General features: G+C 40.0%; 1 protein-coding gene across 1 annotated transcript; it reads right to left on the bottom strand.

Moving 5' to 3' along the window:
* Positions 1-2,365: 2,365 nt before the first annotated feature.
* Tlr4 (toll like receptor 4) lies at positions 2,366-17,055 on the bottom strand. Its single transcript, XM_047525655.1, has 3 exons — positions 16,698-17,055; positions 10,457-10,623; positions 2,366-7,064 (listed from the first exon to the last, which is right to left on the bottom strand). Exons 1-3 carry the CDS (start codon positions 16,788-16,790, stop codon positions 4,802-4,804), a joined length of 2,523 nt encoding a protein of 840 aa, XP_047381611.1. The 5' UTR covers positions 16,791-17,055; the 3' UTR covers positions 2,366-4,801.
* Positions 17,056-17,386: the final 331 nt, after the last annotated feature.

Here is a 17,386-nt window from a genome sequence, read left to right on the forward strand (position 1 = left end):
CATGACTTTTTTTAAAGTTTATGTATATAACTGCATAAATGGACTGGGAAGATTCTATGAACACCCACGAAGGTATATGGGTTGTGGGTATATCATGGCATTATATACTTTTTTATTTTTAGTGCATTGTAGTTATATGTAAGAGTGGAGTTCACTTTCACATATTCCTAAATCATAAAACATTTTGATCCCCTTCTCTCCTGTCCTCTCTCCCCAGGTCATCTTCTTCAACTCTATTGGCCTTCCTTCTATTTATTTTTTTATTTTAAATTGGAGCATTATAGTTATATATAAACTTGGAATGAAATGTGGGGCATCCATACATGCACAGGACACAATTTGGTCAACATTTTACCCCAGTTCTTCCCCTTTGTCTCTGCTCCTTGCTCGCCATTGGTCCTCTGCTTCTACTCTCTGGTTCTCCCTTCTATTTTCATGAAATCCCCACTTTTATTTTGTCTTTTTTCTTTCTAGTTTTCACATATGAGAGTAAACATTTGACCCTTGACTTTCTGAGTCTATCTTATTTCACTTAGCATGCTGTTCTCCATTTCATCCATTTACCAGCAATGGCCACAATTTCATTCTTCTTTGTGACTGAGTAGAGCTCCACTGTGTGTATACACTCAACATCAGAGAGACTGGATTTAAATCCAAACTCTGCCATTTAATACCTGTATCACTTCATATATATTACTGAAAATCCTGGAGCTTCAGTTTTCAAATATGTGATGATGCTGATATGACCAATGTCCATCAGATAGATATGTCATACGAATGATGATATGAGATGTCATTCATAAAGCAGGATGTGAAAATAGATACTAAGGATAACTATTGTAAGAAAGTCTTCTCTGCACATCTACAAAGGAACTTTTAGAATACCTGGAGTCAGGAATCAAGTGGAGACCATGGTTGAGAACAGCCATGTAGATAAAAGGACCAAGGAACAGGTATGGATGTTTAGTCTTAGAAGCTGCACGGGAAATAGAGAACTGTGACCTGGGACTTAGGAGACTTAACTGGGAGGTACAGAAGGAAACATCACACACAGAGATGGTGCTTTGCTTACTTATCCTTTTTTCAAAAGAACAGGTGCTGCCTGTCTACTGTTTCAAGCATGGTGCTTAGCACTGGAGAAGCAAGGCTAAAAAGACATGCCCTCCCAGGGAGGTTATGAGGGCTCTTAGGAGTTCACAGGTGACTCTCTAGTAACCTGCTGGTGATTTCTAGAAAGGGTATGGCGTCCAGAGGAGGCTGGGTTCTGCCAACCCAGGAGTGGAGGAAACTCAAAAAGAAACTGCCTAATTACAGTTACAGTTATTCCTATGTTTCCACAGCTTGTTGCTGTGGAAAGAAAAACCACTCAATGCTTCTCCCTGTGTCCTCTTTCTAAAACACCAGAGGAATATTCACCCATAAGAGTAGTGTCCCATAATATTATTCTTCTTTATGGCTGAATAATATTCCATTGTGTATGTATAGTATGACATTTGCAGATAAATGGATGGAAATGGAGAATATCCTCTAGGTGAAATAAGCCAATCCCAAAATACAAAGGCCTAATATTTTCCCTGATAAGTGGATGATGATATATAATAGGGTGGGGAGTGAGGGGGGTGAGGGAAGAATGGAGGAACTTTTAGATTATGTAGAGGGAAATGAGAGGGAGGGGGGTATGAAAAATGGTGGAATGAGACAGACATCATTACCCTATGTACATGTGATTACATGAATGGTGTGAATCTACATCATGCACAACCATAGAAATGAAATGATGTACCCCATTTGTGTATAATGAATCAAAATGCAGTCTGTAAAAATTAAAAAAATAAAAAGTAATAAAGAATAGTGTCCCTTGTGTTGAACACATATTATTTTAAAATTTTGCAATAGCTTACGAAGTAACACTCTTACCCTTGTTTTACATTTAAATTAACTTAGATCTCGCTGATTTCAGCGGCTTGGGAGGCTGAGGCATGGAGGATCACAAGTTCAAAAGCAGCCTCAGTAAATTAGCAAGGCCCTAAGCAACTTAACATGACTCTTTCTCAAAATTAAAAATTAAAAAAAAAATTAAAATGGACTGGAAATATTGTTCAGTGGTTAAGCACCACTGGTTCAGCCCTGATTTAAAAAAAAAAAAAAATTAACTAGACTTTCAGAAGTGAAGCCCAAGACAAAAAAGCTACTAAATAGAGAAACTGAGTTTTGAATTTCTCCAAAAGCCACACTATCCAAAATACCAGAGACCTTCTCTGGAGTTAGAACTAGAGAACACTAGCTTAAATTTATTTTTTGTCTTTCCCTTTTTATTTTTTTTCTTTTTCCAGAATTTCTACTTCTAATGGAGTAGCTGGATTGTTCATATACACTTTGAAGCTTCCTCTAGTCCTTTATGAAAGCAGACATGTTACAGAATCACTTGTTACATAATATAAACATGCATATGTATTTGCTCAGTGATTCATGGTTTCAGTTGAAGGCCCCTTGACTAATGCCAACCGCACAGGGAACTGCAGAGTTTCACTTCTAGTTTTGCCAGCACTAGGCATGAAGCAATGGGGTGTGTGGAAAGTGCTCCCCAGTGGGCAGGAGGCCCAGGGGTAGGCCTTGGTGCTGCTTCCTCTGTGATCTACTGACAATACATTTATTTCATTGAAATACAGGCTTCACGTTAATGAAATGGAGAAATTCATTCTTCATCTGCTGTCTTATCTGGCTAATAGGAGATTATAATTATGTGAATATGTTCCAAGTTATAGAGCATTACACAAATTTAAGGCATTCTAATTAATATTAATTTATCTCTATTCCATTTCTCTTTCATCCACAGGAGTTAAATGACTGCAGAGTCCTACCTAGGCCTGACTTTCTGATCTCTTTACCTTCTATTTTTGCACATGTCAATTCTTTCTCTCCATGTTCACTTCATCTGCAATTTCCAGAATTCCCATCCCTTCTGAAACTGGCTTGTTTCACTCAGATAAGGACCTCCAGTTTTATCCATATTGTCACACATGAGAGGATCTCCTTCTTCTTAAGGCTGAGAAATCCTCCATTGCATGTATATATCACCTTTTCTTTATCTGTTTATCTAGCAATGGATACTTGGGATGGTGTCATAACTTGGCTATTGTGAATATGGCTGCAATAAATATGGGAATACAGTTATATTTTGGGATCCTGATTTCAATTATCTTGGATATACATCCAGAAGTGGGATTGCTGGATCATACATAGTTTTATTATCAATTTTTATTTTCTAGAGGAATCTCCATACAGTTATACATAATGACTGCATCATGTATATTCCCACCATGTAGAAGGGCTCCAACTTCTCCTTCTCCTTGACAACACTTACCTTTTACATATAGTAGCCATTGTATATCCCATGTGGAATAACCATTCTAATAGGCATAAAGTGATATGTCATTGTGGCTTGATTTGCTTTTCCCTAATGATGTCCTCATTTCTCTTTCTTTGGATGTATCAGTTCTAGGGAAGTAGGGTAAATGTGCTTTACGGGAACTCCCCTTACCATGAGCCCCATTGACTGTGAGCACATTGTTTTCTCAGTGATAACATCTACTCTTTGCCAAACGTGGTCAGGAAGTGACACTCCACTGGAAGCAGCAGCATGCAGTCCCTGCCTTGAATCACTTCACCAGCAGGTCTGGCCACGGGGAAAGTGCAGGGGAGGGAAGCCCAGCTTCCTTCTCCCTGATAGTATGTGACATTCCTTCCAACCACATTCATCCAGAGAAGAAACCTGTGCTGCCACACATTTCATGGGGTCACTCCAACTGTATTGGTCCACGTGTTTTTAGAATCATCAAGAACAGGTGACCTACTGAGGTCACCCCACTTCTCTTTCTACATCCAACTCAAATTGCTCTTTGAAAGTCCAATAAGTCAGACTTTTCTCCCCCTGTTAACAAAATGTCTCTTTTGGCCAAATTATTTTAATACAGCCTCCATGACAGCCATAACTCAGTGGTAATAACTTAAGAATGACATTCAGTGCCAAAGAGACAGAGTGTATTTTACATACTTGCTTGAAAAATAGTGGTTAAATATGGATAATTCCAGCATGTCTCTAATATTCTTATTTATGATGTAGATTTATAGACAATACATGAAAAATGAGAACTGACTTATAAAAATAAAAATATATCAGGAATTCATACTTAATAAATAGTGCATGCTAAAGAATGACCAGGATGTTGATGAGTGTATATTAATCAGCTTTCCTTAGGAATTAGTTGCAAGACTAAGGAAACTGACATAAAATGGAAGGGGAATTTTGAATCAGGATCAACCTGAGTCATCAAGCAGAATTTAAATTGTATTCAAAAAAAAAAGGGAAAAGTAAACAAACGTCCATTTCCCTTGGCACTTCCAAAACTCTTCCAAGATAGCTAAAGCATTATGCATGAGGTGGCTTCCTCTCAAAAGGTGCAAGAGGAGAACAATGTTGCTATCTGCTCACACTGGGATCCTGTCTCTCAGTTCTTGTTCAGTTGTGGTGAAGAAGTAGTTGAATCCACTTTCCCAGTCATGACTCTGGTTGCGTTGGTTGAAATACACACCTGGAATTTCTGGACTTTAGCACAGTATTGATTTCCTCTGCATCGTAAGCTCCATGTGATCAGCAGTCCTGTGTCTCTCTTGCACCACTGAATCACTTGTACAGAGACCAATGCCTGGCAGACTGTAACATTAATGTGTTAGCTCACAACACATCCGACCCTCGTGGGTCAGATCCCACTAGGCAAGAGGTGCCTCGGGTTTTTCCTTCTCAGGTACACATTGTTGCTTCTTGCTGGTTGTTTCCTTCATCTGCTGTTGCTTCCGGACTCCACGGCTTTCCATTCATCAGGGCTTTTCTGAGTCGCCTCCAGAAGATATGCCGCCCCAGGACACTGTCCTCCCACTCCAGGTAAGTGTTCCTGCTGAGCAGGCGGTACAGCTCCACCTGCTGCCTGAGCAGGGACTTCTCCACCTTCTGAAGGACGATGAATATGATGCCAGCGTGGCTGCCCAGAAACTGCCAGGTCTGAGCAATCTCATATTCAAAGATACACCAGCGGCTCTGGACAAAGTGCTGAGACACCACCACTATCACCTTCCGGCTTTTATGGAAACCCTCCTGGATGATGTTGGCCGCAATAGCCACACCAGGAATAAAGTCCCTGTAGTGGAGGCAGAGCTGAAAGCGGGGCACTCCTTCTTCTAAATTCTTTACCAACTCATTCCTCACCCAGTCCTCATCCTGGCTTGAGTAGATCACAAAAGCATCATAGGTACTCTCACCTCTGCCATACTTTCTGCAGCCAGCAAGAAGCATCAAGTGAAAATAGAACTTGTAGACCAGAAACACTGTAATGGACACCACCAGCACACTCAGTACTGACACACTGATAATGGTCTTGCTTATTTCACAGGTGTCATTCCTAAAACTCAGAGCTGGCATGCCCTGCAGATCTGAAGGGGTTGCGCACACCAGTTTTTCAGCTTCCACCAAGAGCCTCCTCTGGTCCTTCATCCACTGCAGGAAACTCTGGTGTTCACAAGTACAAGCAAACGCATTCTGAGTAAGATTTATGGTTAGATTACTTGGAAAATGCTGTAGTTCTTGCACTCGGGAAGATTTTATGCTATTGAAACTGCAGTCCAGAATCTGGAGGGAGTAGAGAGGTTTATAAGCAAATTCATCCAACAAAAAGAGGTTGTTGTGACTCATATTTAGGAACTTAAGTTTAGGGAGAGTGTCAAATGCTTTCTCAGACACCCGTTCCAATTGACACTCAGAAAGGTCCAGGTAGGTCAAGTTATTCATGCCTGTGAAGATATCTGGAAGGAGGTTATCTTCAAAAGAATTGCCTGACATTTTCAATAATTGAAGACTGACCAAGCCTTGGAAGATGCCAAAGAAGGCCACATGGATCTGCGTGTAAGAAATATCAAGGTAACGAAGTTTGCTGAGTGACAAGAATACTGAAAACTCATTGGTCTTTTTCAAAGTGGAATACTGAAAATCCAGATACTCCAGTTGTTCTAAACCCATGAAATTTACAGTCATTGTAATAACCCCATTGAAGCTCATATCTAAGTACTTCAGTCTGTTTGTCCCAAATTGAGTGTGAGAACAGCAACTCTTGAAGTTCAAGTTATTTCTACTGAGATCTAGATGTTCAAGGCTTGGTACTTCAAGTTCTTCAAAACTAGTTAAACCTTTGTTGGCAATGAAAGTAAACCTTTTGAGTGATGGGAGCATCACCTTAGGAAATTGTTTAAATTGACACTTCACCAATTCTAAAGATTGCCAGTTGAAGCCTCTAGAAATTTCTTTTACGCTTTTCATATTCAGGCTCATCAGAGACATTGCAGAAACATTTGCCAGACAATTCAATAAGTCAATAACATCTCCTGACAAATAATCTATAAATACTAATCGAAATTCCTCAATGGTCAAATTGCAGAGTTCTTCCAGGACAGATTTGTCAACCATGTCCACATTCCTTTCATTTTTAAATTCTCCCAGAACCAAGCGATGAATTTTCAAACCAGCCAGACCTTGAATACAAGTTTTCATTACATTTTTACTATGAAAATTGCTTCTTAGCTTCAGTTCGTGAAGTCTAATTTCTTTAAAGGCGTCAGGTTGGATGAAATCTATTGGGTTCAGAGATAGGTCTAAAGAGAGATTGAGTAAGGGCAATTTGTGTAGAACCTGCAAGTCCTTATGAGAAATATTTTGAATCTTATTGCTGGAAAGGTCCAAGCGCTTCAGGTTTGGCAGGTTAGAAAAATATTCGGGTAATGTGAAGGAATGAATAAGATTGTGAGCCACATTAAGGTTTTCCAATGTTGTGAGATGTTCAATAGGGAAATTTCCTAGTGAGGCCAGTTTTGTCTCCACAGCCACCAATGTCTTTAAACTTGAGAGTCCATGAAAGGCTCCTGGGCCTAAGCTCTGGATAGGATTTCCTGTCAATATCAAGGTAGAGAGCTTGTGTAAGCCCTCATATGCATCATCTTCAATAGTCTGAATTTCACACCTACACAGGGAAAAAGACACAGTGCATGTAATATTTCTGCTGAATAAAAATTAAAGATAGAATAATAATCTCAGTCACCCAGTGCTTCCTACAGATGCGATCAGAGTCATGATTTTGCAGAGGCACAGGCATGAAGTAGGGTCCCTCACGATGGTCTGAGAAACCAAGAAGCTCCACTGCTTCAGTATCACCACATTGACTACCATCAGGAACTCTTTTTATTACTCTAAGCACACGTGCTAAGCAGAGACAGCAAATCGATCAGAAGGAAATCAATTAAAGATCAATATTTGGGGCACAAGAAGATGGTATGCATCATAGAGTATGTAATAATCATCTTAGATGAGGTTTAGCCATTTCCTGCCCCACACAATTGTGATTATACATTTGATTGGTAAGGAGGATATGAGTAGCGTTTAGTTGTTAGCCATGATAAAGGACTGGTGAATGTCAAGTTCAAAAATATAAATAGTTACACCTAAGTGTCCTGATACTTTTAATGTTTATAAAATTTTCTGCACATATGACAGCTAGATATATGAAAGGTGTCATCTTCACAGTTAAATATTAATAACAGGAGTAAGTGAGTTTTGTGGAAGGAAAGGCAAGTGTGCTAGGAGAGTCCACATCAAGGGACTGACCTAGACAAGAGGAATCAAAGCAGGCTTCTCTAAGAACACAAAAGCTGAAATTTGATGAATAACAATTCATTGGAAAAAAATGGCGATGTGCACACCAGATCTAAAAATCTGAGAAACAAATTTCTCCATGAGAAACAGAATATGTGGCTGCAATGCAGAGAAGGTGAGGTAAAATGGGGTTGTGGGGAAAGGGGTTTCCAGACAAGGCAGGGACTGAAGAGCCCGGTAAAGGGTTTTGAATTTTATCCTGAGAGAGATGGAAGCCACGCTACATAGAATCCTCATCCAGCTGTCCCAGAGACAGGTCTCCTATGCAGCCAAAACACAGCAGGCATGAGAGCAAGCCTGCGTTAACCATACAGGTACCCACCATTCACAGCTAACAAGCTAGTCCTTTCCTGAGTACCTTTACGGTGTCCCCATCTCTCCTATGGTTCATAAGTCATAAAAAACATTTCAGTCCCAGCATTCGCTATTTACTGGTAACTGGATAGAGGGTGCTGGGTGTGGTGGAAGAATGCAGGAAGAGGAGGCAAGACAGCAGAATTTTGGTGACCTGATGTCCTCTCTTACTGCATGAACTTGAGAACCCCCTTTTCTCTCTGGGTTCCATCATCGCATTTATAATTGAGTCATCTGAACCTGATTATTTATCATGTCACTTCTCTGAGTTATATGATTCCGTGGTTCATACCCTTATGTATGTTGTGCTGTCTACATCAGGCAAGAGTGAAAGGCCTTGCTGTGTTCTCTCACCACACATGGCTCATCGCTGGGCAGAAGTGGTGTTTAGAGGGAAAGAGCACTTGAATAGAAGAGATGTGAACCTGAATTTCTGTTATGTTGAAACAAGGGATGTGAATGTAAGAACGTCACTTAAACTCTTCAAATCTCATCTATAAAAGGAAGGAAATATATGTATATTTTCTTAGAAGAAACTTTGAGTTGCTAGATGTAAACACTGTTTAAAGAGGCAAAGAACATTTGTTGTATATTGTCTGTCCTTTTGTCCATTCAAAATTTCCAAGGACTGACCAGAGAGGAAGTTCGTCCCTTTCCAAGTACATATTTAAGTGTTCTGAGAAAAGTTCCTTGGATGTGTGTTGGATCAAAGATGAATTATAAGGAACACTTACAATGAAAAACTCCTTCATCTTATCAAAAAAGAAGGAGCTGTTAGATGTATCTCCATACAAAATTCTCACTTGAAAAATCAAAAGGTAGAATCTAATGAGATGATGTAATAATGACATTTTATACTTTAAAAATATACTGTAAGGCTTTAAATGTACATACAGCATGCTGATATTCATCATCACATGTAATCCAGCAGGGTAAGTTTCAGCAATTCCATTGAATGGCTATGTATGCTGAAGCTCAGAACAAGGAAGTGACATACCTCAGGTCACATGGTTTAAGTTGGAGCTAGACGTGACCCAGGTCTTCCTACCCCCATGGGGCTCTGTGCTCTATGCCACTGACTTTAAAACGCTCCATTCTTCCTTTGTTCTGCTCTCCCAATACCTAAGTTAGAGCATAAAACCACGAGTTCCTCACTTTTCTACGGAAATGTCTTCTCTGGTGGGAATTTCTCATACCATGACCTCAGTCTTTCTCAGGAACTCAGATAATAATCTTTAAAAAATGAAATATTTTGTTTTTACAGAGACCATTATAGGGAATATGGTACTTTACCAATTGTAAATTTTGAATGAGTTCCCTGATGAAGAGAACCCTTTGAAGAGGCAGTTTCCTGGAGTGGGGGGGTGAGAATAACAACTTCACTTGTCCCCCCAAAATGGTATACTTGTGGGCCTCACAGGAGGAAATCTCGGTCACTGTTTCTCCATCTACAACAAACGTTTTCCTTTGTCCTTGATATCTTTCTCCTGAGTTACTTGTTTCTTCCTAATCCTCTACCCTGTACTACACTTTCAATATTTCTAATATTATCTGAATCCCATTCAGTTCACAAAATCTCTCTTGACTACCCATCACAAAGAAGACCCTGTTCTGGCAATTCCATTTGCTACCCATATTTGCATATAATGTATTATCTGTTTTCATAGACCATCATCCTTATCTCAGCTTCAAAATCAAAAAAAGTCAGAATTAGGAAACATTCATTGAATGTCTATTAAATGCTCAGCAACTCAAGCAGGACTTCAACATAGTGTCCTTTTTTAAGAGGATGTGCTCTGTTTAATAACAGGCTGTATGTTATATATCCACCAATAATAGTTTCCTAGCAGAGGGTAGGACATATAGCCAATGGTCAAAATATAAGTGCTGATGAAAGAGTCTGAGTTAACTTTCTCTCCTGACTTAGAAAAAAATACAAAGATAGAACTAACTGGCCTTCTCCTATGTTCATGTATGAAGACATGATCAGTGAAATCCCACATCACATACAACCACAAGAATGGTAAGTTATCCTAATTAGAATAAGTTATACTCGATGTTTGTATAATATGTCAAAATACACTTTTCTGTCATGCATATAAAAAAAGAACAAATAAAAAAAAACAAAGTGGAAAGAAAACTATTTTGTACAACTAACAGCCCATTTCACAGATGAGGAAACAGACACCTGGAGAATGGCGGTGGCTTGTTCAAGCTTCTACAGTAAGACATCTGTTGAAAGAATGAATAAGTGAATAAAGCTGAGACTTCACCAATCAGGCTTCCTGGTTCAAGAATGAAATGGCAGAACACTTCACCTTCTACAGTACAGAAAATCTCATTCATTACCTGGATAAATCCAGCACCTCCAGTTCTGGGAAATTGAAGAAGCTGTGACTTCCTATGCATTTCAAGGGGTTGAAACTCAGGTCCAGGTTCTTGACTGAGGAGGGGATGCTATTGGGGATGTTGGAGAAATTCAGCTCCATGCATTGGTATGTAATATTAGGCTCCACCTGCAAGATCACACATTAGATGCAGTGTCTTACTAAATGTACTCCAAACTGCCCTCTCCTAAAAGAACAGGAACCAGTCAGATCTCTTCCATTCATTTCTTTATCCACTCACTTCATACTTATGACTTCCTCTAGGTCAGGAAGAGTTCCTCCTATGTACTCCATGTTCTAGCCTCTTCTATAACAGTGGAAACTTTAAGTGAGAAGCAGTGGAATCAGTGGTGAAGGCTCTGAGGTTCAAAAGCCCTAGGTTTCACACCACTCTACCATGTGGTTTGGGGCAAGATCTTAATATTGTCAAAATGGCCATACTACCAAAAGTGCTATACAGATTCAATGCAGGTCCAATTAAAATCCCAATGACATACCTTACAGAAATAGGGCAAGCAATCATGAAATTCATCTGGAAGAATAAGAAACACAGAATAGCTAAAGCAATCCTTAGCAGGAAGAGTGAAGCAGGGGGTATCGCAATACAAGAACTTCAACTATACTGTAAAGCAATAGTAACAAAAACGGCACAGTATTGGCATCAAAATAGACTGGTAGATCAATGGTACAGAATAGAGGACACAGACACAAGCCCAAATAAATACAATTTTCTCATACTAGACAAAGGGGCTAAAAATATGCAATGGAGAAAAGATAGCCTCTTCAACAAATGGTGCTGGGAAAACTAGAAATCCATATGCAACAGAATGAAACTAAACCCCTATCTCTCACCCTGCACAAAAATCAACTCACAATGAATCAAGGACCTTGGAATCAGACCAGAGACCCTGCATCTTATAGAAGAAAAAGTAGGTCCAAATCTTCAATATGTTGGCTTAGGATCAGACTTTCTTAACAGGACTCCCATAGCACAAGAAATAAAAGCAAGAATTAATAACTGGGATAGATTCAAACTAAAAAGCTTTCTCTCAGCAAAGGAAACTATCAGCAATGTGAAGAGAGAACCTACAGAGTGGGAGAAAATCTTTGCCACTCATACTTCAGATAGAGCACTAATTTCCAGAATATATAAAGAACTCAAAAAAACTCTATACGAAGAATACAAATAACCCAATCAACAAATGGGCTAAGGAAATAAACAGACACTTCACAGAAGAAGACCTACAAGCAATCAACAGATATATGAAAAAGTGTTCAACATCTTTAGTAATAAGAGAAATGCAAATCAAAACTACACTAAGATTTCATCTCACCCCAATTAGAATGGCAGTTATTAAGAATACAAGCAACATTAGGTGTTGGCGAGGATGTGGGGAAAAAGGTACACTCGTACATTGCTGGTGGGGCTGCAAATTAGTGCAGTCACTCTGGAAAGCAATATGGAGATTCCTTAGAAAACTTGGAATGGAAACACCGTTTGACCCAGCTATCCCACTCCTTGGTCTATACCCAAAGGACTTAAAATCAGCATACTACAGAGATACAGCCACAACAATGTTCATAGCTGCTCAATTCACAATAGCCAGATTGTGGAACCAACCTAGATGGCCTTCAACTGATGAATGGATAAAGAAACTGTGGTATATAAGCACAATGGAATATTACTCAGCCATAAAAAATAATAAAATTATGGCATTTGCAGGCAAATGGATGAAATTGGAGAATATCATGCTGAGATAAGCGAATCTCAAAAAACCAAAGGATGAATGATCTCGCTGATAAGCAGATGATGACACATAATGGGGGGTGGGAGGGGGGAAAGAATGGAGGAAGGAGGGACTGTAGAGAGGAAAAAGAGGGGTGGGAGGGGTGGGGGAAGGAAAAAAATAACAGAATGAATCAAAAATTATTACCTTAGGTAAAGGTATAATTACACAAGTGGTATGCCTCTACTTCATGTACAAACAGAGAAACAAGATGTATCCCATTTGTTTACAACAAAAATAAATTTAAAAAAAGAATTTCACCATTAAAAAAATAAAAAAACTGGTGAACCTCACTTATTATATTTAAAATTCAGGCATTAAAATACCTTGTATCAGTCTATGACCTCCTCTGTAAACAACTGTGAGGAGACTGCCAATCAAGATGTCCAGATATCCTCTGACTCTCACCAGTTTTTGACAATGGCATTCTATGTATCCCTTAGTTCTTTGATGTATAGCAGAGTGATGCAGAAATTAGGGGACATGTTGATGTGCATGGATTACAGTGGAGAACCTAGTAAATAAGGTCCAGTGCTTTTTTCCTGTTGTTATTCCTGAGCTGGTTTCTATCCAACTTTTCCACATTCTTTATAAGTCTTATTCTCTAACTTCCTATCTAATTTCAGGATTCTGATTTTCTCCAACAAAATTCTCTGCTTAAGCCAGCCAGCTCTGTGTTCTGTTTTCAAAACCAGTAGAAGCTGGATTAAGTGATATAAGGTATTTATTTACAGAGCTTATCTCAAAACCTACTACAATGTAATTGATCAATAGATGATAGCATTAATTATTATTAGCTATCACTAAGCCCTTACTAGAAGTGATCATTCTCATTATGTTATATACTTGATCTCAACCATCCAAGAAAACTATTAAAGATGAAAAAAACAGAAGTTCAGACAGATGAAATAATATGGGTACAGTTGCAGAGTCTATACAAGCAGGTTCTCACTTTATTCTTGTTATTTAATGTATAAAGCTGTTCCCCTGCCCTTTCCGTTGCAGCCATTTCCCTGCCTCCCAACTGCTGTCAGTCTGTGAACATCCTAGCTAGCTATTGGTTCATCAGTCAGCTTGCAAGTATCCCTCTCCGTTATTGGTCCCCTGTTAGCCCTGTGGGATTAAACTGCTTAAGGATAGCTTCCCCGCAGTCTTTTCTCATCTTTCCACTCTCTCTAGCGTGCGCCCTTTGTCTTTCCTTTCTCTTTTCCTCTCATTTTCTCTCTTACCCTGCAGGGAAACATTCTGTTTGCTTAATAAACTCCCTTATGTGATTTCCCGTGTCTGGCGTGGTTTTCGTGGGTTTTCTTACAATTCCCATCTGCTTAAATTTTACCCAGCACAGGAACCCTGAAGATGAAACTCTCTATCAGAGGACAAGGCTAGGAATTTCATCCCTCATCCTTTTTTATTTTGCTTCACTGTTTGTGCCATCAGTGCACATCATTTTCCTGTGCAACTGTTTCCTTAACATTGTTCATTTTATGTGCTAGACTGTAAGCTTTGATGGTTGTTGTGGTTTGGAGGTGAGGCATCCTCCAAAAGCTCACATGTGAGACAATGCAAGAAGGTTCAGAGGAGAAATGATTGGGTTGTGAGAGTCTCAACCCAATCAGTGAATTGATCCCCTGATAGGGATTAACTGGGTGGTCACTAAAGTGGTAGGTGTGACTGGAGGAGGTGGGAATTAGGTGTGGCTTTGGGGTATATATTTTGTATCTGGAGAGTGGAGTCTCTCTCTGCTTCCTGATCTTGAGGTGACCCTCTTGCCTCCACCACACTCTTCCATCATGATGTTCAGTCTCACCTTGAGCCCAGAGCAATGGAGCCAGCCTTCTATGGACTAAGACCTCTGAAACTACGAGTCCTCAGATATTAACTTTTCCTCCTCTGTAGCTGTTGTGGTTGAGACTTTAAGTCACACCATTGAAAGAGTTGACTAAACAATGGTTTTGCTTGCTCCTTACTCTCCAGGTCCCAGAATGGTGCCTGGCAAATGGTGTATGCTCCAGAAAGATCTGTGGAATAAGAATGTGAAGACTCTGAATAACTGAATGAAGGTTGGCTTAAGCCCCAAAGACAGGCATTTCTGTTAACTACTGTGGGCAATGCAGAGGCACACATGGCATGGCTCTAGACTTTAACAAACTCACAGTCTAGAGTAAACGTTAAGATAGGAGCAAAAATAACACTGTCTTCAAGAGTCATAACAAAGGCTCAAAAAATGTGTGCTCTGGTTCAAAGAAAGGAAGATCATTTCTAGACCTGGAGAAGTCTTTCTAGAATGGGTCTTGAAAAATGCAGAAGATTTGGATGTGTGAAAGGAGAAGGACATTTCATAAGGATAGAACAGATTGAGCAAGGAAGGGTGGAGATTAGCTGAAAAGGGGCAAGAGTAGTGAGTCCTAACCCCCAGAGAAGCCACGGCTGAATCAGGAGGACTTAAAATTTTGTTCTGTAGCAATTCTTTCAATCATTTAACACATATCAATTGAGGAGCTACTATGTGCTAGGCACTGGAAATAAATAAAATAAATAAAATAAATAAAACCAACATTAATTCTACCTTCTAATCGACTCCACTCCAAAGGGAAAGTCAAGGAGCAAATTAACAAAAACATACAGTGATATGCTCTAGAAAAAGAAAAAATAGGGCAGTATAAATGGGAGTATAGACAAAAGAGGGAAGGAGGCAATCTCCATGAGGCCATCAAGGAAGACCACCCTGAAATCTCCTCCTGAGGAGGAGACACTTAAGCAGAAATCAGAATGAGTGAGTGAGTCATGAAGTGACAGAGATGCACTTTCAATATGGCAGCCATGAGCCACACACGGCTACAGGGCACAAGAAATATGGACAGTATAAATTGAAACATGTGGTAAATGTGAGATGTATATTAAATTTCCAAGACATCACACTAAAGAAGGAATGTAAGCTACCATTTTAATAGTTAAATCTACAATACATTTTCAGTACTATTTTGAATATATTCAGCTAAATGAAAGTATCATCAAACCAAAATTTACTCATCTTATTTTACTTTTATTCATGTGGCTACTAGAAAATTTAAAACTCCCTATGGGGCTTGCATAATATTGCCATTGGACAGCACTGATCTAAGGGAAAAGGATTCCAGTGGAGAGAGGAGTACAAAGGTCCTGTGGTAGGAAACTGCCCTCATAGCAGTGGAAAGTTATTGAAGGTTTGTGAGGAAAGTAATTTGTTAGATCCAAGCCTCCAGAACAATAATAACAACAAACAACAAACAAAAGTGTGCAGAATGGGTTAAAGAAAGGGGCATATGAGATCAGGAGACAATTCACCACCCACTAATCAATGCCAAGGGAGCTGAGGCCTGGCCTTAGGGTTGCGCTGGGACATGAGAAGGGGCAGTGGTTTTGGGGACTGCCAGAATATAGTACATGGGGAAAGAGGAATAGTCTAGGGTGGTTGGGAGTTTATCGCAGGGTGTAGGCTCTATCCTTCTTAATGTAACAGCAGGAGGGACACTGAGAGGAGGATAATGGGTAGAACTGTGTGCAGGAATAGGGACAAGGGAGGACACTGAGATAGCAAGTTTGTTTTTGTTGCATATTAAAGTAGACCACTTTTCCCCACGTCCTCACCCTCTGGCCTCCAGCTGGCTATGCTGCTCCTGAGTTTCTGACCAGGCCTCATCCTAAATCATTTTTGTGGTTTTCGGATAGACTGTGGGCTTTTAAATCTTCAATGTAGTTGGTGCACGGGAAACAGAGATGAATGGAGATAACTCACCAACTGGTTGGGACTTCATGGAGAAAGAAATCGTTGCATAAACTGACAGTTTATATCACTCTCCCCTCCCTCTCTCTCTCTTTCTCTTCTATTTTTTCCATTCTCTGTAATGAACTGAATACAAAAAATCTGAAACCCACTTAAGAAAGCTCTTTCTCTTAAGAGGCCAGAAAAAAAAAAAAAAAAGACCACTGCCTTTTGAAATTGAAAGGGACAGAATGACTGCTTGAAGTTGAGTGTGCAAACCAGCAGCAGAAAGGCAGAAGGCCAAAGCATCCTTTAAACTCTTAATGATGTATTATTACAATATTCTTAAAATTATGGAATGAGTCTCAGAAAGTTTAGGAACTTCTTCAAGGTCACACAACCTGGAGATCACAGAACAGTGAGTTTAAGCCAGTCTGACCTAAAGTCCCTATAGCACTCAAAAGTCCTAAATGGGACAAGACTCCATTGGCAGCCTGCTCGTGCCCTGCTAACTATGAGTCATTTGGTCCCTGTAGCTTTTCAAGTCTTTAGTTAATTTAACTCTGTTTTGCTAAATAAACCAACCAGAACACACAGCAGGAAGTTCCAGGCAGGGAGCAGTTTTTAGAAGCAAAGGAAAGCTCCCAGGAGATGAGCTGACCCCAACCACATACCTCCACGCAGGGCTCCCAGCTCTCGGGTCTCAGGCAGGAGAAGAAGGCCATGGCTGGGATCAAAGTCCCAGCCAGGCTCCGGGGAGGGATCATCCTGGCATTTTCTGAGACCAGCAGTGGCCCCGTGAAAGCATGATGAGCTGTCACTGCAGGACAGACCTGGCAGCCACTCTGCCGCACTGACGTCTTCTCTTCCTGGTGGGTGCCCCAAGGCTATTACTGTATTCAAAACAGTAAGGGGTGAGAGGAAGTGAGAGTGGCAACCTTAGCATTCTGGACTTTAGTTTTTCTAGTACTTAACTCCCCGGACACAAGAAGGGAAGTTAGAAGAAGAAAATGAAGAAGCTTTGCAGACCTGTGGCTAAAGGAACAGCAAGAGGAAGCTGGCTCTCATCCCAGGAAGTCATCTGATCTCCAGGCTTGGTGAACTTAGGAAAATAACCACACATTGTTCAAATAGTTGGCAAAACTACCTGGGGCTACAGGGGTTTTCCAGTTTGGTTTTAGTTGTGGAAACTTACTGCTCATACTAACAAAGTACCACGTACTTGAGTGGGTTGAAGTACAGAAATTAATTTTCTCCTACTTCTAGAAGCTAAAAAGCCAACAAGACATCAGCAGGTATGTCTGTGACCTGACCCTTTTCTTAAAAAGACACTACTTTTATTGTTACTTAATAGTAGTAATAG

The sequence above is a fragment of the Sciurus carolinensis genome, chromosome 14, assembly GCF_902686445.1.
Source record: "Sciurus carolinensis chromosome 14, mSciCar1.2, whole genome shotgun sequence".
In the NCBI taxonomy this organism is placed as follows: Eukaryota; Metazoa; Chordata; class Mammalia; order Rodentia; family Sciuridae; genus Sciurus; species Sciurus carolinensis.

Excerpts from the sequence above, each read along its gene's own strand:
- Tlr4 (XM_047525655.1), bottom strand. The coding sequence starts at position 16,790 with ATGATCCCTCCCCGGAGCCTGGCTGGGACTTTGATCCCAGCCATGGCC. Across the intron at positions 10,624-16,697 it reads GCTGGGAGCCCTGCGTGGAG|GTGGAGCCTAATATTACATA; the intron begins GTATGTGGTTGG and ends GTGATCTTGCAG. Across the intron at positions 7,065-10,456 it reads GAGGTGCTGGATTTATCCAG|GTGTGAAATTCAGACTATTG; the intron begins GTAATGAATGAG and ends TTCCCTGTGTAG.